The 21,921-nt window shown below is 41.7% G+C and overlaps 1 protein-coding gene across 1 annotated transcript; it reads left to right on the top strand.

Moving 5' to 3' along the window:
• Nucleotides 1-591: 591 nt before the first annotated feature.
• LOC308076975 (uncharacterized protein) lies at nt 592-19,477 on the top strand (the record flags this gene model as incomplete). Its single annotated transcript, XM_080417499.1, has 18 exons — nt 592-664; nt 1,901-2,043; nt 2,616-2,738; nt 3,759-5,307; nt 5,532-5,653; nt 5,747-5,845; nt 6,355-6,415; nt 7,726-7,854; nt 8,164-8,877; nt 8,963-9,037; nt 9,766-9,911; nt 11,441-11,575; nt 12,129-12,186; nt 13,291-13,368; nt 13,469-13,546; nt 14,784-14,921; nt 15,129-15,191; nt 17,493-19,477. The coding sequence occupies 18 exons, from the start codon at nt 592-594 to the stop codon at nt 19,220-19,222; spliced, it is 5,514 nt and encodes a 1,837-aa protein (XP_080273625.1). The 3' UTR covers nt 19,223-19,477.
• Between the last annotated feature and the right edge of the window lie 2,444 nt (nt 19,478-21,921).

Below are 21,921 nucleotides of genomic sequence, written 5' to 3'. Positions count from 1 at the left end.
GCTCATAGCGCGGCGCTATGAGCTTGTAGATCTGCTATTTTTGAATAGCCAAAGAAATCTGAAATGACACAGATGCGTTCCTGGTCTTAATGGGTTAACAAGATAACAAGATATGATAATAGTTAATAGAAAAGATTTGCAGATCATATTAAATGACAAGTTGCATCAAAGCAATGTTCATAAGATACACTGTTCAGAGCATCTCTTCTCAGCCCATTTTATTTTCCCACTAGTTGAGTCAGTTGAGGTGCTTGAACTTGTCCATTGTGCTCTGTGTGTGTGTGTTTGACAGCCTTAAGGAATGAGAAAGAGCTTGTTGCCTTAGAGGACAATTTGAATGGACTCCAGCCAAACACTCCTCCTCAAACTGCTGACACCCCGGCTGTTTCTCAGGTGACCCACAGCATCCAGGTCATCCCCACGCCTCCCCAGGGCCTTCAAACCCCTCCGTCCACATCGGACTGTCAACCCCGGCCAAGTGCACTCATCTCTGACGTCCAGGACGAGCCATTCAGTGCTGATCTCCAGCAGCCCTGTGAAGTTCAGCCACCCACCAGCAGGTGTCACCCCCAGGTCACTCTAGAGGACATCATGGACCCCACAGTTTTAAACACAGCCCTGTGGCACTACCTCAACAACACTGAGAGAACAGAGCCAGTCATTGGTCAGTATTTTTTTTTGTATTTTCTCAAAGGTAGGGTAAGTGATGTTTTTGGGTTAAAACAAAAACAAAAAAATCTTAAAAGGTTAAAGCACTATATTGTGATAGTAATCATTGCTAGAGAGTGTTTGTTCAGTAACATGGGTCTCCCTGTCTCTCCAGCTCTTTAATGAACAGAAAATACATTTGCAGGTAGGTGACAAAATGTCAGCCAATCAGGAGAGAGTACCCATTTATCAGCATCATTTTTTTTAGTGTTCCAGTTCCAATTTTGTCTGCTCATTTCTTTGTGTCATCACTTCCAATTTCACTTGTTTAATCTGTATCCTGACTGAGTTCTCTATCCTGATTGGATAAAATTGGTGTCCCGACCTGATGTTTTATAATTTTTTTAATAAAGAGCTGGACAGACATAGTGACCCCTGTTACTGAACAAGCACTCTATAGGAAGAGTACTATCAGAATATAGAGCTATTTAACACTTATTTTAACCAAAGAAAATCACTTACTTTACCTTTAAATGTTCCTACTACTAACTATGTCTTGAAATATGTGGTTTATGACATTGTGAGATGTTCACGTCAGCATCACCACACCATAAGTTTATTATGGTGTGGTATTGAGCTAGATAGCTTATTTGAGGCCATGTTTGCATGTCCATTACATGCATATTTGGATGAATGTGTTTAGTTTGTCCTGCTCAGACTTAAGTCTGATTGTATGATGGCGTACCTCATGACAAAATCAGGCTCTTACTCAGCTTGAGATATCTTCACATGAATATTTCATTGTGCAGGGTGAACTGACACATTGGAATTAATCAATTTAACATTTTAGTAATGGACTAATCAGTTTAGTAAAGTGTCATGTACAAATGTGGTTATGTCTTATTGTGGCATGCCACCGAAGGGGCCAGACTCTTAACCGGGTTGTTCTCTATGTATGCATGTGTGTGCGTTTCTCTGTCATACAATGTTGTCGCATGCACAAAATATCAGATCTACAAGCACATAACGGGAGACAACCACTAAGTCTTGTGAGCTTGTTGGATGTCAATTTCCAGTGCACGACACCATCGCATGGCGAAGCATATATCAGGCTTGTATGTCCCCCACAAACGTAGACCAATCGCAGCAAAATGCATATCAATTTGGGGGTCCTTGGCACGAAAAAGTTTGAGCATGATGACAGAGTCCCAGTGTGTTCACTATGTGACTGTTGTGTGACACTGTGGTTCAGGTCTGAGCATGATGACAGAGTTCCAGTGGCCGTTGGAGAACAAGGCCCGCAACGGTTTCCGGTGTCACTGCTGTTCCAGAGACATCCTCCGTTCCCAACACATGTCTCACATCATATCTGCCAAACACCGCTACAATTACATAGTGAGTATGTGAGCCTGTGGCGTGGCAAGGAAACTCTTTTGTACACATGTCAGTATTCTGCATGCAGAAAATAGCCGCTCTACAAGCTTGCAACACGCCTTGATGCTTCGCATTGTGAGCTTGTAGTACGGCTGTCATAGTCGTAGTTGTCATTAACTAATGATTGGAAATGTTTTCTTCGTTTATTTTCACTTGTGATGTAGGTGAATGTTTAGATTAAACCTGTCTTTAAAGGGATAGTTCACCCCCAAAAAAAAATCCTATGGATTAGTCACCCCATGGAGACCTGAATTCATGGTTATAATATATAATTTATATATAATATATACAATTATTTTAGTTTTTGCCACTAAGCCAATAATTTGATGACCGGCAGCGGTTCCGGTAGGAGACACAAAGAGTCCCCTTTGTGACTCCTACCGGAACCGCTGCCTACCTACCTACGCTGGTCATCAAATTATTGGCTTAGGAATGCGACAAAAACACAACAAAAAATCCAGTTCTTATCAGAACCTGACCACTAAAGTTATGCAGTAACAGTGACTCACTCTCTACTTGTTTGTTTTTTGAAGAAAAAGTTGCGTCCCCGTATGGTCCGTGATTGGCCAAGCAATGTGGAACCTTCACTACATCCTAGAGAGCTGAGAGAGCTGGCTCGACAGGTGGAGAGAGATGAGGGATGGGGAAGATTGAAGGTAATGTTTGTACTTGAAACATTTGTACCCGCATCTTTTAACCCTTTAACCCTTTAAGACCGGGAACGCATCTGTGTCATTTTCTGATTTCTTTGGCTCTATGAAAATAGCAGATATACAAGCTCATAGCGCGGCACCGCGCTACGAGCTTGTAGATCTGCAATTATTTTTTAATCGTGAAAATGTGTTTGGATATATATATACTTTTTTAAAGCGAAAGTTTTTAACTCAAATCTTTGCTTCTGGGGATTTTACAAATGACTTCTAAATCCTAACAGTTTTTTTTTCCCTAAAATTTCTTTTTTCTTTTTTTTTAAACTTATGTTGCTATATTTTCAATGTTTTTCAAACTTTTTTCATGTCAAGGACCCCCAAAAATAATATGTATTTGACCGCGGACCCCCTCCCATCTAAAAAATATTTTGTTCCAGGGACCCCAGAAGCAAAGATTTGAGTTAAAAATGATTTGCACAAATTTTCTAGATTTTTCTAAAAATAGCAGATCTACAAGCTCATGTACTATATATCTGCTATTTTTGAATAGCCAAAGAAACCTTAAAATGACACACATGCGTTTCCTTCCCGGCCTTAAAGGGTTAAGACCGGGAACACATCTGTGTGTCATTTTTAGATTTCTTTGGCTATTCAAAAATAGAAGATATACAGTACGAGCTCATAGCGCTATGAGCTTGTAGATCTGCTATTTTAGAAAAATCATGAAAATTTGTGCAAATCTTTGAATATATCTTTTTTAAAGCGAACATTTTTAACTCAAGTTTTTGAATAGCCAAAGTATAAAAAAATGGTTAAAGTGGTTAAAATCTAAAATGACAGATGCTTTCCCGGTCTTAAAGGGTTAAACAGCCATTTCCCATTTTAACTCTTTGTAAACATGATTTCAAAAAGCTGTAGCTGTATTTGAAATGCAGAGGAACAGTTATCATGATCCAACTTGTGCGTAGCCATTTGAAAGGTGTCGAATAAACAGTCACTAACATAATATTGTGTGCTATTTTAAAGGTGAACGTGATGGGGTCGTCCATAAGCCAGTCCCTGAAAGCTACCGCCAAATCCCCTTTGAAGGCAGACGGCGCAAGCAAAACAACGGGCGTTTCTCTTAAAACGAACGAAGACCTCAAAATAAATAACATATCCATGTCTGTGGCCGAATTAATTGAGCTGTCCAACAGCTGCCAAAGTGAAGATGTAGCCAAAACGGTCTCCAAAGGCAACGTTGTCACAGCCACGTCACACACTGGTGGTAAAACTACGACAGCCTCCAACGTGCTCGCAACTAACTCAAAACGTGAACTCGGTTCCAAATCCAGAGCAACCATCTCCAAACCTTCTACATCTATGGGAGTTGCGTCTAAAGCTACGAGCGCTTCAGATAAACCTGCCACCGCCACCACTTCCAGCCCGACTGTCGCACAGGCCTGTGAAACAGCAGCTGCCCACAAAAATGAAGTCTCATCCAAAACGTCTGAATCCACTTCGAAAACGGCAACCAACCAAGAAGTTGGGACAACCTCCAACGTGCTCGCAACCAACTTAAAACTTGAACTCGGCTCTAAAACTACTGCAACCACACGCAAATCTGTAGTCCCATCTCATGCTGCAACCAACTCGACTGGAGCCAAGTCACACCTGACCCTGACTAACTCCAAATTGTCCAAATCCACTGCAACCATCTCCAGCCCGACTGTCGCAGGGTCATGTGATACTGCAGCTACCCACAAAAATGAAGTTGCCTCCAAAATATCAAAATCCACTTTGAAAACGGCAACCAACCAACAAGTTGGGACAACCTCCAATGTGCCTGGAACCAACTCAGAACTTGCCATCAGTTCCAAAACTACTGCAACCTCATCCGAACATGTGGCCCCATCTCATGCTGCTACCGTCTCTAGTGCAACATCTGCCATCTCCAATTCTCCTGGAGCCAAGTCACACCTGACCCAGAATACCTCCGGTGCAACTGTAACCATCTCTAGTAAAACTCCAGCCGTGTCTGAATCCACCACAACCATCTGCAAACCTACATCTACGACCACCTCTATAGCAAGTACAACTGTCTGCCATTCCGCTACAGTCATGCCCAAGCCTACTGCAACCTTCTCAAATACAAAACCAGACATCTCCAAATCGTCCAAATCCCCCGAAACCATCTCCAAACCTAACACATCTATGGGAGCTGCTTCTAAACCTTCAGCCGCTTCAGGTAAACATGCCCCCACCTCCAGTCCAACTGATGCAGCTACCCCCAAAAATGATGTCGCCTCCAAAACGTTCAAAACCACCAACCTCAAACTTGCGGAGACGTCTGTGACTGCCGCAAAAACACACTCAACCTTGTCTACCTGTCAAACTGCCAAAGAAGACTCCAAGATCGTCCGTATACAGAGCTCTGTGAGGTCAAATGGTGATGATACGACACAGACGAGAGACACACAGCTGCTTCTCTCGCCGGCCACATCCGCGTCGCCTGCATCTACCTGCGGGAGCAGCTCGTCGGAAACATCAGAATCCATCAGGCGATCCGAATCCACAACACATGGACCTGCAGTGGGTCAGTATTACCCACTTTAACCCTGGCATCCCTATTTTTTGGCAATGGGGAAAAAAAGAGGGGGGGAAAAATCTTTCTTTCTTTCTTTCTTTCTTTTACTTTGTTTTGAACATCATAATTATAAGATCACATTAAATCGGTAAAAGATCAAATACAAAACAACTCGCCCTTGGCGTGCCATTACACTAATCGGAACCCTGTGCTCGCTTGTGGACCTTTTTCAGGTTTGAACTTCCTGGTTCGCCTCATGTACAAGAAGAGGATCGCAATCTACTGTCAACTGTGTGAGATTAAGGCGGGAAGCAAGCACCACAGGTTCGGCACCCAACACCGATCAAACTACGTGGTGAGTGATGAAAACGTTCTATATGCTGTGTAAAGTTTTAGGAAACAGATGGATTTCCACATGTTGACTGTATGTTCTGAATGATGCATTTAGAGGTTCAAGTGCCCAGAGTTGACCGCAGATCTATCGGGCGCGGAGCTTCTGAAGATTGTCACTGAGTTGGCTGAGAAAGACACGGGCGGCACGACGCAGGTAAATCACACCAGTGTTCATTTTCATTAGTCCATGGACCCCCATTTAATATGATTATGTCCTACCTACTGTATAGTGGCATGAAAATATGTTTTTGTTTAAATAAACTAAACAAAAGTTGTCATAATTGTACCTGAGGAGCAGATTCATAGTGGTGATATTGAAACATATTGTTAGAATAGTCACAAATACATTTTGTATTGTGATAATTTCTTTTTTTTGTAAACATATTTTATAGTTTTTTTTAAAGAAACATCAGTAACAAATATGTCATGAAATAATGTTCCAACTACAATAGCCCCCCCCCAATACACACACACAAAATTAATCCCAGACAGACATGATGATCAGATTGCCATCAGATTGCCATGTGTATACTGTACACACACACACACACACACACACACACACACACACACACACACACACACACACACACACACACACACACACACACACACACACACACACACACACAGTATATGATTGTCTCTTTTCTCTTTGCATAGATGCTGACAATGAATAGTGAAAGGGAGTATGAAGAGCTGACTAAAGCAGATGTTCCAGAAGGTAAAACTTGAGAAAATGTGAAAGAAACGTTGAATTAAAAAAAACATGTTTTCTTTTTTTTATATTACAATTTACAATGTAGGCATTTACCAGTGGGAGATCAGAGTAAGCAGAGCTAAGCTTGAACATTAGGCAGTAGTAAACAAGGTAAATAGTTAACGTAAGTAGAGATGCACACCACCAAACATGGACAATCTACAAGCTCACAAGTTTGAGTTTGTAGATCTATTTTGTGGCTGGAAAGTGTCTAATGTGAGACGTTTAATGTGAGACTATTCTTCAGTACATGGGGACAGTTTAGGGCAGGGGTCTTCAACAGGGGGTCCGGGACCCCTAGGGGGTCCTCAAAGCTACTATAGGGGGTCCGCCAAATCTTTGTGTGATAGGATTTAGTTTTTTTACATTAACCACTTGAACCCTAGAATTCCTTTTCTGAGGGGAACATTTGCCAAAAATAGCCGATCTACAAGCTCTCAACGCCTCGCAGCGCGAGGCGTTGAGAGCTTGTAGATCTGCTATTTTTGGCAAAGAGGCTATAGGTGTAGAGGGAAAAAATAGCAACTATAAGTACAAAATAAATAAACACAATTTTATACAATATAGAGTAGGGTCCCTGCTTCATCCCTCTCTCAGCTAGGGGGTCCTTGGCCTGAAAACGTTGAAGACCCCTGGTTTAGGGGACAGGTGGAATGCGTCATGGAAGCCCCTGCTGTGTGAAGACAGCTGATTAAGCTCTCCATTTGTCCTATTCTCAGCTTAACCGTCTGAGGTGTCAATGACCATCTAGGGACGCTTACAGATGCAAGAATAGCAGTTGTCCATTCCCTGTGTGTGTGTGTGTGTGTGTGTGTGTGTGTGCTCCTCCTCCTCTCACACTCTCTCTGTGTGTGGAGAGGCTCAAGACGTCTCTGCTTTTTGAACTTACAGTAGGACTTGGAGGAGAATGTTAGAAGGGACACAGAATGGAAGTCTATTTGGAAGGTTATTCTGCTCTTAAATGCCTCAATACACTTTTACTTTTTCTACCCTCCGTAGAATAGCATTTGTCTATGACAGTTATCATAGTTTTGAAATGTATAGTTTTTATTTATTTTTTAGTCTTAGCCTTAATTGTTTATAGAAGCTGAATAATGTATAATGAACGAGTGCATGACATCAGATTTTACATGCTATTTTCTTTTTTCTTTTTTTCTTTTTCCAATTTTCTTCCTCAGTTTTAGTTTTAGTTTAAGTTGTAATGATCTACAATAACCTGGGTCTACTACGATGGTGTTTAGCTGTGATTTTTGATTGTGGTCTTTCTCCTTTAGCCCTGGCTAAAATACAAGCCATCCTGAGAGGCTCACAGGATTCACCTTCTGCAACTCATCCTCAACCAGAGAGCCTGAAACACCAGGACATGTCGACTGCTTTATATGAACCTTCACATCACCCTGATGGTAAATAAATGCACCAACCATCCTCACTGTGACCTCTCAGAGGAAACGTGGCCTTAATTGATGTAAGCAGGGCTCAAAATGTAAAATAATTGCACACTTGTCCAAAATACAAACAAATCTCACGTCACTATGGAAAAAAAATCATAAAACAAGAATGTATGAATGCAAAAAAGTGGTAAGTAACTTTAACTAGTAACTTTGCCTTTGTTAGTTGTCAGCCTTTATCCTGCCGTCTGTTTCTGACCTGCCATCGTTTATTTGCACTCATCCACCAACTATATCACTTCCATCCCTTCCCTCCATCCATAGGAAATAAACCAAATCACATCCCAGACCCTTTGGCCACTGGCCCACAATCCTCACCAAAGCACACCTTACCCACTGACACCCAGCCAGAAGGTCCACGGAGCTGTGACGTTCAGCTAGAGAGTTCTGAAGACTCCAGGACGCAGCCAGCGGCTCTTGAGGACACCAGGACACATATCAAGCTGCAAGAAGGTCCTCAGGGTTCCAGGGAACGACAGGAGGCTCCTCCAGACTCTGGAAGAAGGCAACAGGCTCCTCTGGATTCTGGCACACGACCCGTGGCTCCTCAGTCCTCCTCACCCACTGACACCCAGCCAGAAGGTCCACGGAGCTGTGACGTTCAGCTAGAGAGTTCTGAAGACTCCAGGACGCAGCCAGCGGCTCTTGAGGACACCAGGACACATATCAAGCTGCAAGAAGGTCCTCAGGGTTCCAGGGAACGACAGGAGGCTCCTCCAGACTCTGGAAGAAGGCAACAGGCTCCTCTGGATTCTGGCACACGACCCGTGGCTCCTCAGTCCTCTAGTAAAATCAGTCAGAAAGCACCTAAAGACCCTGGTATACAACCACACGACCCGGAACAGAGGGAGGGAAGAAGAATAAAACGAGAGGAAACGCAGAAGCCACTGGAACGTCCAGATAGACGGCCGTTCTTGGACCCAGACGTTGGACACCAGCGACCTGTTTTGCAAGCGGTGCGCCGAAGGAATTCAGCGGGTACGTACATGTGTGGGTCGTTTATTTCATGTTTTACTTTCTGCGTACGTTTGTATCTATCGGTTGACCTGTCTGTCACTCACAGGGGCGTTGATCACCAGCCGTGTGTCCTGTTACCTCAAAGTGAAGCTGTCGGAAGCCCAGAGAAATGGAGTCGTAGGTGAGTGTTTGTTTGCCCTTATATGCACAAATGAGAACGCTTTGTGGTGTTGAGAATGGTTGCAGGGGTGTCAACAAGGACGCAGGGGTGTCAACAAGGACATACAAGTATTAACAACTTGGTGTACGAGGTTCAATCGACAGCGAGAAAATGTGAAACTTGCTTAGGCTATTGATGATGTATGCATGTTTTTTGTCATTGAAGTGTTTCTTTATTTTTCAACAAACAATACACATGACATTTAAAGCAAAGTACAAAAACAAAACCGAAAAATAAAATGAATTAAAAACACTTAAACACAACAAAAAGTGGACAACACCCCCCCCCCCCCTACACCATTTACTATCAATTATGATTATATCAATTGTGATGTATTTCAACATATAATTAATGCAACAAACCCTTTTATATATAAAAAAAAAATAGTCCCATACTAAATGGAACTTCCCTTTTATATTGTTTTTCCTGGCAATCAGATATTCGTAAGATGCAGTCTCAGTCATAAGTTGAGTCCAATCTGCCAGCCCTGGTGTACACAGAACCTTTCCAATGTGTCAATATCAGCCTGGCAGCAGTGACGAGTCCTGCAGTTATCAGTGCATGTTGCCCTTTGCTGACATCTTGTGGCAAAAGTGTGCTATCTCCCAGGAGACAAAACATTATAGACTCGATGATGTATGCATGTTTTTAAAAAAAAGTGTGTGTGTGTGTGTGTGATCTCCAATTAGGAATCAACTCAGTGCTGGAGCTTCAGTGTGGAGACATCACTGAGAGACTCTACCCATTTTATCTTTGTCGGACCTGCCACGCAGTGGTTGAGCTCAGAAATATTTGTGGACACATCATATCTGCCAAACACCGATTCAACTACATGGTGAGTATGTGAGCCTGTGGTGCAGTGTTGACTAAAACTATGACGAAAAATATTTGTCGACTACCTTTTTTCACTGACGAAAACGAAATAAAAACTAAGCTGCGATGGCTAAGACTAAATATAGTGCCAATTTCGTCAACAAATAAAAACTAGACTAAAATGTTAGTGGGGGACGAGTGGAGAAGAGATCCAGTAGAACTAAGACAAGTCCTTTTATGTTTGGTTGCACCCTTTAATGTCACATTGTCTAAACCAGGGGTCTTCAACAGGGGGTCCTCAGAGTTACTACAGGGGGGGGGGGCGCCAAATCTTTGTGTGATTGGATCATGTTTTTTTTACATGAACCACTTGAACCCTAGCATCCCTATTCTGAGTGGAACATTTGCCAAAAATAGCAGATCTACAAGCTCTCAACGCCTCGCAGCGCGAGGCGTTGAGAGCTTGTAGATCGGCTATTTTTTGGCAAAGAGGTTTGGTGTAGAGGGGGAAAAAAGAGCGGACTATGTATTGACGGTTCAAGTGGTTAAATGAAAAATGAAAATACACAATAATCCAACATACTGTACACACTGATGACAGTGCTGTCAAAGTCTGTGAAACTGTCTTAAGAAATCTATGAAAATGTTTAATCTGCAACACAATTTTATACAATATGTATTGGGGGGGGGAGGGTCCCTGCTTCATCTCTCTCTCAGCTAAGGGCTCCTTGGTCTGAAAAATGTTGAAGAGCCCTGGTTTAAACTTATATGATAAATATGAGAGTGGAGCAGCGGCCGTGTTGAGCTACTGTTTGAAATGCCTTCTGTTATGTTTGTGCTAGTGGAAGGAGTTCCCTCACGTAATGACTGGAGTCATTCTGTGTGTTTGTGTTAGTGCAGAGGTCTTCAACAGGGGGTCCGGGACCCCTCGGGGGTCCTCAGAGTTACTACATGGGGTCTGCCAAATCTTTGTGTGATAGGATTTTTGTTTTTACATTAACCACTTGAACCCTAGCATCCCTATTCTGAGGAGAACATTAGCCGAAAATAGCCGATCTACAAGCGCACAACGCGTTGTGAGCTTGTAGATCGGCTATTTTCGGCAAAGAGAGGGGGAAAAGAGCAGACTTAGTACAGAGTGAAAGTTTACTTAGTGTTGATGGTTTAAGTGGTTAAATGTCTGAAAATACACATTAACATGAAACCAACATCTATGAAAAGCTTTAATCTGCAACACAAGTTTATGCAATATATATTAGTGGGGGTCCCTGCTCCATCTCTCTCTCAGAGAGGGGGTCCTTGGCCTGAAAACGTTGAAGACCCCTGTGTTAGTGGAAGGAGTTCCCTCATGTAATGACTGGAGTCATTCTGTTATGTTTGTGTTTAGTGGAAGGAGTTCCCTCATGTAATGACTGGAGTCATTCTGTGTGTTTGTGTTTAGTGGAAGGAGTTCCCTCGTGTAATGACTGGAGTCATTCTGTTATGTTTGTGTTTAGTGGAAGGAGTTCCCTCATGTAATGACTGGAGTCATTCTGTTATGTTTGTGTTTAGTGGAAGGAGTTCCCTCATGTAATGACTGGAGTCAGGAACCAGGAGGACTTGAGTGAGAAACAGAAGACGGAAGGCTTTGAGATGGTCGTCAACCAAGTCGCCGAACGGGAACAGTTTTTCCAAATGGATGCTGAGGTAACCCAGTTGGATCGGTATGGTATATACCACGAAGTTAAAGGGATAGTTCACCCAAAAAGGCACTTTTTTCCTATGGATTAGTCACCCCATGGAGACTTGAATTCATGGATATTTTGGGTTTTTTGTCGCATTCCTAAGCGAATCCATTTTTTTGGGGGTGAACTATCCCTTTAACCTCTGCTGTGGGTTCACCGTTGTGTTACAGGTGGTCAGTGGTGGAAAAAGTACTCACATTTTTTACTTAAGTAAAAGTATCAATACTGCATTATGTAGAAATACTCCGTTACAAGTAAAAGACCTGTAGTATTCAAAATGTACTTGAGTAAAAGTACAAAAGTGTTGGTATCAAACGGTACTTAAAGTACCAAAAGTAGAAAGTATACTCATTATGCAGAATGTCATGTTTCACCAGTTTTCAAATGTATAAAATGTATAAAAATCTTTTGAAAATAGCAGATTTACAAGCTCACAATGCGTCGCGTCGCAACAGCGAGTTGTAAAATATGTTTGTATTTATGTTTTAACTATTGTAATGTTTCCTCTTGTAAAGGTTATACTGCTTGACAAAAACTCATATCATCGTGTCCAAGCGGCTCCATTCAGTGAAGGTACAGTAGTTCATCTTGTATTACTATTTTTTTCACTCCAGTATACTTTGTTGTACGACAAATAGCTGATCTACAAGCTCACCACTTGTAGCATTGTGGCATGTGGTGAGTAGATCAGCTATTTAAAGGAGTAGTTCACCCCAAAAGTACTTATTTTCGATTAATTGCACAACCCATGAAGCCCTGAATTCATTCAATTATCTTTAGTTTTTGTCGCATTCCTAAGCCAATAATGTGATTACCGGCAGAAATAAAAGATGCTAATGTATCCGGTAGGAGACTCAAAGTAGACTCTTTGTGTCTTCTACCATAAATACACCCGGTCATCAAATTTTTGGCTTAGGAATGCGACAAAAAAACCCCCAAAAAATGGACTAAGACGTCCGTTAATAATAAGCTCCAAAAAAATATTCAGAACCCAAGATATCATGATTTGAAAATATTCTGCTCCATTCACTCTTTGTTTAACTTCTTACTGAAAAAGGCTGTATCTCGGCTCCTAAGCACTTTTTTTTTACAATGAATTTTGGCTGTGGCACTCAGAGACAAACTGCCATAAATAAGCCGGGCACTGAATGAGCTAATGGCCTAAGTATTTTTTTGAGGAAAATTATATTTCAAGTCAGCTCCTCATGACACTGGCCACTTCTGGTAAAATCGCCTATCTCCTAATTGAAAAGGATCCTGCTGTTCCCTCTCCTTTTAGTATAATGGCCTAACTCCCTAGTGTGACTTAGGCCAAAATAGGCATTTTTTGCTTAAGTCACATGGTTTTGTGACTTAGGCCAAAATAATTGCCAAACAATGGCCTAAATCTGTAAATATTTTGGAATAAGTCAGATTTTATCCTATTTAAACCTATTTAAATCTCTTATGTTACATAACTGACAGACAGTGTTATTTTTATTTTAATAGTCATAATTTGTTGAAATGATTAAGAAAGATCATATAGTTTTGTTTTGGATCAGTTTTAAATGTTTTCTGAAAAACTTAAAAAATTACTTAGGCCATTAGTTTAGCAAGGTGACGTTGTATTTCTGTCAAAAAAATAGGGGGCATTGAAGTGTGCTGTTGTAACTGTAGGGGATTGATTGTTGTCTGCAGGCATCCACATACTGGAGGACATCTTGAGACGACAGAATCTGACCTCCTCCTGTCCACCTGCTGACCAACAACCACCAGGTGAGAACCTCTCCCATCTAACAGACAAGCTTTATGTTCCACTAAAACAATGTTAGAATGAGATGAACAACATGTCGTCGTTCTGCCTTCTGTTGAACAGACCAGCAGAGTTCACAAGACCCTCCTCACACAGAGGAGTCATCCAGGCCACCAGAGGCAGACAAGAGCAGAGGTAAAGGTATACCAGAATCAACATCACACAAAATACAGATACTGTATGTCCCAGCTAATTCAGCGTAGCGACAGTTCATGTAGGCACGGAAGGCAGGAGGTTTATATGCTTCGTGCACTCTCCCTGAACCCCCCCAAGTTCAACCTCACGCCATTCTCATTCGCTACAAGCCAACTCACTCACGCCCTCATTCCCACAGTGCAACTGGCTGTTTATCTAAAGGGATATTTCACTTTAAGTTTTTTGGGCAGCTATGAGACAGTTTTTAAGTTGCTAGATTCAGTATTTAGATATTTGATATCCATTTTTATCAGACATGCCCCCCTCCTATACAAACCCATTGTAACTTCAAACTCCATTTAACCATGTTAGATTCATCAAAAACACACGTCCTTGGTTCTGGTGACTGATATTGTCCTTCTAATACGTGAGGAGACCATGTTTTTTCAATAACTTTTTTGAAAATGAAATGAAAAACATTAAATACAAATTTAGATAAAATAAATGAAAAAAGTAATCGAAAAAACACGGTCCCCTCACGTATTAGGAGGGCAGGATGAGTCACCAGAACCAAGGATGGGTGTTTTTGATGAATCTAACATGTTAAAAATGGAGTTTGAAGATACAGTGGGTATGAATGAATATCAAATATCTAAATACTGAATGAAGCAACTTACTGGGGGGCTCACAAAAGCCTGAGTAGACGATAGAATGACCCAACAAGTGAAATATCCCTTTAAGCAGCCTCTGTTCTCTGCATTATACGTGCTTCGCTGTCTCAGCCGGTTGTACAGCTGTTGGTTTTCAAATTCCCTCCACCTACCCTTGGTTCAATAACTACCCGGCCTCCTCCCTGTGGCATTTAGTTCATATTGTTAATAGGTTGATTCTGTGTATTGTACTGTGGTTCTATGGATATAATAACTATGACTATAATATGACTATAATATGTGGTAGTTTAATTATGTATTGGAGGCTCAATGTTATGTTCATGTAACTGTATTTTAGGCTCTGCTGGGGGGGGGGGGGGGATTTCAGATCTGCTGTCATGCTTGCGCAGGTAATCCGTAATATCGCATGAACAGAGTCACACCGCCAAATCTGAATGCAATATCATTGCAGTAAATGGTTAATATTGCAGTAAATGGTCAATACATGGTAATGTTTAATCCTTAGCTGAAGTGTCTATGAACTTCAACATTGGTCACTTCATTTAATCTTATTATCATTGTTCCCAATTCAGAAGCGACGGACAACAAAGAAAACGTACGTTTGAAAAAGAGTGTGATTGAGACGACTCCCATCAATTTGTCCATAGTGAAGACTGAGCCGAACCCAGAGCCTCTCACAACCCTGAACGCTCACAACTCAAATATAACAGGTGTGTGAGGTCAACATTACTCCCACAGCACATAGAACAGGGGTGATGCAACTTTGATTATCTCCGTATTTTAACCTTTTTTCGTAAATGAATTCCGTACATCGACCATTCTATGTCACACAAAAGTAGCAAAAATAGCAGATCTACAAGCTCAAAACGGGTCGCACCATATAAAAACATGTCTAATTGTCTCTCTGCTGCTTCCAGTCACCATTAAACAGGAGGTGAAACAGGAAGACTACACCCACCCCTGTTTCTCTGGACATACTGGTAAATACTGACGCTCACTGGAACACAACTTGTTTTGTTGACCTGAAAACCCAGCTGTTTTGACCACCTTTACTGTTTAGTTATTGCCAAGATAACAAAGGCAAAAACGGTTTGATGCTGCTCAGTCTATTTATACATCCTGCACTTCTTTTTGAAGTAATAGGCACATGTTAATTTAACTCGGAGATAATCAGAAACACAGTGAATAGATCCCACAGACTAGCCCTGTGCACCCATAGAGCACTGAAGTCCTGACGTCACAGCCGCTAGAGGGCGCTGTTCCGCTGGTTCGTGGCTTTATTTTTTGTATTGAAATCCCCATTGGGTAATCTTAGATCGCCTCATATAAGAACTGTGTTCGAAAAATAAACACACCACCCCGGCGATTTGACTCTGATATGGATATGAAGCATCGACTGAAGGTGGAAATGTACACATTTACCCAAAGAGTAACACAATAAATGCTAGAAACGAGTCAAACGACCCAAAGACTACATTTCCCATGAACGCAGCTGCTGTAGGGACAGTGATTTTCAGACCCGGAAGTAGTAGTTCTTAAGACTTTTAAGGCAGAATTAATTCCATTTTCGCCAGAAACAGGCTGTATCAAATATGAATGAATATCATAAACGATGCAGAGCCCCCCCCCCCCCTCCCTGACAGAAAAGCCGGGGTGGTGTGTTTATGTTTGGAACACAGTTCTTATATGACGTGAGCTAAAATTCTCCAATGGGGATTTCAACACAAAAAATAAAGCCACGAACCAGCGGAGCAGCGCCCTCTAGCGGCAGTGACGCCAGATTCGGTACTCTATTGGCAGCAATGTTTAACCACTAATGAATTGCTATAGTTTTTACTTATTTAAGATACAGGCACTTTAACAAGATGGGCCGTAATCTCTCTCTATGCAGATTACAGAGATAATTTGTACATTATGTTCAGAATTACAGTACATGCAGTATCTTACTAGACCAGGGACATCATTTGTCGTGCACACATTTTATAATATACTGTATTAGATATAAACATACCACTACAGGACACGGCACCCCATCGGAACATAACACACTTTGCTTAATAATAAACCATATTGTTTACACACACAGCAAGTGTGGTGTATTTTGTGTAATGTATTTATAGTATATTTGGTGTATCTTTTAAGTAAAAGATTTGAGTAGTTTTTCCACCACTGCCGCTGCCATACATTGAATTAGATTTCCTCAGACAGTCTCTTGATGTCTGCAGTTGTAGCTTTATGGAAGTCATGTTTGACAAGACGTGCTTGTGTATTGAATTAGTCTCCGAGTCAGGGGGTCCTCAATATGTCCGTACATGGACAAATGTGTCCGTGGCAAGACTTGTCCTTGTCCGTGGCAATTTTTAGATTTTCTGTTCTTTTACATAACATTATAATGTTCTTATTTTGATCACAAGACCTAATTACTGAATATTAGTCTTCAGGTTTTCTTCAAAATATGATTTACTACGACTATGGTACATAGGAGTCCACTAGTACTAGTGGTTCTCAAATGTTTTATTTGCAAGGACCTAAGGACTTAAAGGAGGAGTTCACCCAAAAAATGACTTATTTTCTATCAATTACACACCCCATGAAGCCTTGATTTCATGGATTTATTTTTGTTTTTGTGGCATTCCTAAGACAATAATTTGATGACCGTGTGTATTTCCGGTAGGAGACACAAATAATCTACTTTGTGTCTCCTACCAGATACATTAGCCGGTAGGAGACGGGAATCAAATTATTAGCTTAAGAATGCGACAAAAACAAAAAAGAATCCATGGATTCAAGGCTTCATAGGGTGTGCAATTGATAGAAAATAAGTAATTTTTTGGGTGAACTCCTCCTTTAACTCTGAGTGTGTTCACTTACGGGTCCATTTGGTCGCTCTCCATTTGAACACTCTCACAGTACGTTTTAACAGCGGGCGACTCTCGGGCGATCGCCGGGCGACATCGTCCAAAAGATAAAGAAAATCCATCTTTCATCGCCCCCCCGCCCACTTCGCCCTATCGCCAGTAGTTTCCGGCTCTCATAGACATATAATGCACTTCCGGAAAATACTATCCTGATCGCCCGCTGTTAAAACGCACCGTCAGAGTTACAGACCTGTTATATGGTCATTCAGGGCTAGTTCTCTGTGTTTCTGGTAATATTATTGTCCACTCATTTTGTAAGTCCGTGGCAAAAATAGAATTTTGACAAAAATGTCCACCACATCGCCATACAGCCATCTGGTCCTAACATACAGTATTTGTCTCTTCTTTTTTTTTCTCCCCAAGAAATGTGGAAAACTCTGAAACATGGTTTGGAATCGGATTACGTGTCATTGAACGGAGAGAATGGAGAGACGGACAAACGGAGAAGAATTTCAAAGCCTCCCGATGGCGGTGGCACCTATGACAGCCCTTCAGGTCCTTATTCGAACGTCTCATCACCTGCCAGCCAGTGCCCCTCTCCCCAACACCAAGTGGCCAGAGTGAAAGTAGAAACCAGCGAGGGTCCTTCTCCCCAAAACCAAGACGCCAGAGTGAAAGTAGAACCAAGCCAGTGTCCCTCTCCCCAAAACCAAGACGCCAGAGTCAAAGTAGAACCAAGCCAGTGTCCCTCTCCTCAACACCAAGTGGCCAAAGTGACAGTAGAAACCAGCCAATGTCCCTCTCCCCAAAACCAAGACACCAGAGTGAAAGTAGAAATTGCATCAGTACCTAGAACTCTGGCTTCTCAAGTGCCGCACTGTGAGCCTTCACAAACGCGGCCTCAACCTAAATTACTGCTGGTCTTGAACTCACTTCAAACATTAATTTCCTCTAACTTTAACATTGAATGCTCTCCAACAAAGCCAGCCTCAGCTGCATCTACTGAGCCGTCGACCACACCTTGGTGCATAGATTCTTCACTGGCTAAACTTGAGTCACAGCCCGTCCTTCAGTCCACCCCGTCCGGCGCTAAACAAGCCTCTCCACCGCTGATGTTGACCTCTGTGACCGCTGTTCCCCCGTCCCCAGCAGCCAACAAAGACCTGCCCTCTAGTGAACCGATAACATCCATCGTTGACAAGAAAAAGGCAAGACACACATCGTCAGTGCGAGCCAAGCCATTACAGAAGGATGTCTCTCCTAGACAAGCGAAGCGAAGAGAAAAGAAAAGGAAAAAAAAGGTCACTGAGATTGTGGCCATGACTTCGACGTCCGCCCAAATCTCTGTAGGTCGCGTAAAGCCCAGGATACAATTGGACTCGAGGTGTCGAATTCCGATCACCAAACCAAACCAAAGTATCAACGTGCTGAAGCGCGAACTTGCCGCCACCAAGCCTGCGGACGACGACACCATGAACTACGAGAACCGGCAGTTCGTGCCAGAAAGCGTGGCTGCCAAAGTCGTTGATGACGACCAGTCTCCAGAAAGCCACTACACCACCGCCATTCAGACAAGCACCGCTCAAGTGCTGCAGGCTAGTGACACCACAGTCTCTCCTCTTCAGCCAGCTGGCCAGCAATTTAATGGTGATTACAGAATGAACCAGCCCCCCATAGCAACGGTAAGCCCCTGTTACTCCCTGCCAGCTGCAGGCTATGGCACACCAGTTGATCCTTACGGTCAAGTCACCCAGAACCCTTATTTCACACATGGATATCGGCCCGGAACTGGGACTCAGAACAATTATATGACACATGGATATCCGCCCGGAACTTGGACCCAGAACTCTTATTTCGCACATGGATATCCACCCGGAACTGGGACCCAGAACAACCATTTCACACATGGATATCCGTTTGGAACTGGGACCCAAAACTATAATTTCACACACGGTTATCCGTACGGAACTGGGCCCGCAGGTATTCACCAAGCTCCAGAGCAGCACCCTGTGTTCTCACAGTATGTAAACCACAGCGTTCCCCCTCCCCCTCAGCAGGGGGCAGGGCAGGCTGTGATGTTTGGAGGCGCCTACACCACCAATCCACCTGCAGAAGCCTGGGCTGCCGTGCAAAGACAACAGCAGCCGCAATAATGTTCCGGGAAACGGTCTATTTTAACACCCACTGGTGCTTTTAGCATTTACTGTTCACCAGCCACAGTTTAATCGTATGCTCCACTGTAGTTGCCTTTTATTGTTTAGTTTATTCTCCTCTTGTCTCACACTGGTACTTGTCATTGCAATTCCTCTCTGACCATAACCTCTGTGGATCCTGGCATCGTGTCAGCCTCACAAAGGCATTGCGTTTGTTTCTTTGACTTTTTTTTTTAATTTATTGTGAATACACAAACTAGCAGCAAAGTGTCCCTTGAGATTAGCTGTGCATCATTCAGGGTCATGTCCTGTTACTGGGTTACACTAATGTGCCCTAGTGTGTGTTTATGTCCATATGGCACATCACTGAAATGTTACTCTGAAAAAGCTTATTTATTTGTTTGTTTATTGTTTATGCCTGAGAGGATAATTGATTTATCCAATTTTATAATGTTCCAATTTATGCAAGACTTGAATTGTTTTGTTGTTATTTTGTTTGGTTTTAAATAGGGAAATACTTTGTTGCTGAGCCATGAAGTATTGTCACAACATTGAACATGTTTAAATAATCGAATGGATATTTGAATGTATTATTTTTAATGTGAGCCAAAATGTCATTTTGTTTGTATTTTAATACCTTTTTTTTTTAATAAAATTTGACAGACAGTCTAACTCTTATTTTAGGTGTCTCATCTGTTGTGTGAGGTGTTGTCAGCTTGTAGATCAGCTATTTTTGCCAAAAGAGTAGAGTGAAGACGGGAAGGGGCCAAGAATTGTGTCCTGGTTGACTCCGGTCAACTAGGAATAGGGTTTAAGTGATTTTTAAGTGAGTAAATGTTAGCACATAAAACACTAAACTGCATATACTGAACTTTAATGTGGTTCTGGGTTAACATAATTATAACTGTTGGATTTGTTGGCACAGCCAGGAGACAGACAGTGACATTGTGTCTTGGGAGAAAACGATATGGCTGGATGAGGATAATGTTTTTTAATACAAAATTCAGACATTAACAATTCGAAGTGTACAGAAATAAAATGACACTGAATTAAAAAATAATAATATATTAATCAAAAAAGAGGACCGCACTAAACCAAAATGCATCCTGTTGATAATTAACAGTAGGCCAGTGTTGGAAAAAGTACTCAGATATTTTACTTAAGTAAAAGTATCAATACTGCAATGTAGAAATACTCCTTTACAAGTAAAAGTCTGGAATTAAAAATGTACTTGAGTAAAAGTACAAAAGTATTGGTATCAAAATGTACTAAAATGTTTGAAAATAGCAGATCTACAAGCTCACAAGTCCCCAGGTAAATGATGGATAGTTAAGAACCAAATGGACCTGTTAGGACCCCTAACAGGTCCATTCGGTTCCATTTGTACACTCTCAGAGTTGCATTAACATTGATTTTTCAATATAAATTGGGGTCCCAGAGACATGTCATTAAATGGGGGTCCGTAGCCTAATGCATGGGGGTCCTTGAAATTAAAATGGTTGAGAATCACTGCTAAAGCCGTAAAAAAAACATCATTTTTTTTAGCTTGTAGATCTGCTACTTTCAGACATTTGAGTACTTTTACAATGTACTGTAATGCCATCTGCAACAGTGCAGCTGCATTTAAAGTCCCTTTCCCCTCACCTTCTCGGAGGAAATGACACCCATACATATTACTAGGGTGGGACTTGAACCTGTGACTTTCTGCTTAACAGGTAGCCACTCTACCCATTCAGCTATGGCTGTCTCTTTACTCATAGTGGTTCTCAAACATCTTCATGACAAGGACCCCCAAATTCATATGTATATGGGCGTGGACGCCCCCCCCCCCCCAAGAAAGATAAAAATTTAAGGAAAACAAAGTGTTCCAAATTTGGCAAGACAATGGATACTCCTTAATACATTGTCAGAACCAGGACTTGAACTTGTAACCTCCCGTATCATAGCCTTTTGTTGAATGTGCTGTATATTTAAACCCATTTCACTGTATAGCATTTGTATATTGTTCCTTACACCAGTAGGGATACTATACTAGTCCTGTGTAGTGGAAGAAAGCTGGCATCAAAAGTGAAAACTATTACTAAAATTGATAAGTAGGCCTATAGAGCGTCGCAGTTCCCGCCCACTTCCTGTTTTTTTTGGTGCCGGAAGAAAAAACTCAATATTTCCAAAAATATTTATATCTATTAATTTAAGCCTCGAATCAAGCCATCATGACATGACATGAATCATGACCATAAACGTTTGATTCTGTGATTTTTTTTTTTGTTGAAAACGGCAAAACAAAGGGTATTTATTAAATATAGTATATCATATAATTAAATATAAAATTTTAAAAAATCACAGAAAAAAACGTTTTATGGTCATGATTCATGTCATCTCGTGATGGCTTGATTCGAGGCTTAAATTAATAGATATAAATATTTTTGGAAATGTCAATGGAAAAATGCATTGAGTTTTTTCTTCCGGCACCAAAAAAAACAGGAAGTGGGCGGGAACTGCGACGCTCTATTGGCCGCAGACCTCCATCTGAAAAGATTGTGCTGGGATGGCCATAATAAGGATTTGTTTAAAACGTCAAGATTCTTCAAAATGTTGAACTGACATTTGTGGGACTTGAACCCAGGACCTTTTTTTGACATGCAGGAAGAGTCTTTTCACAGTGAGCTATTGTCATAACTGCTAAAACAGCCAAATAG

Source organism: Gymnoscopelus braueri (genome assembly GCF_963280865.1).
Source record: "Gymnoscopelus braueri genome assembly, chromosome: 21".
NCBI lineage: Eukaryota > Metazoa > Chordata > Actinopteri > Myctophiformes > Myctophidae > Gymnoscopelus > Gymnoscopelus braueri.
This window is presented reverse-complemented; position numbering and strand designations above follow the sequence as displayed.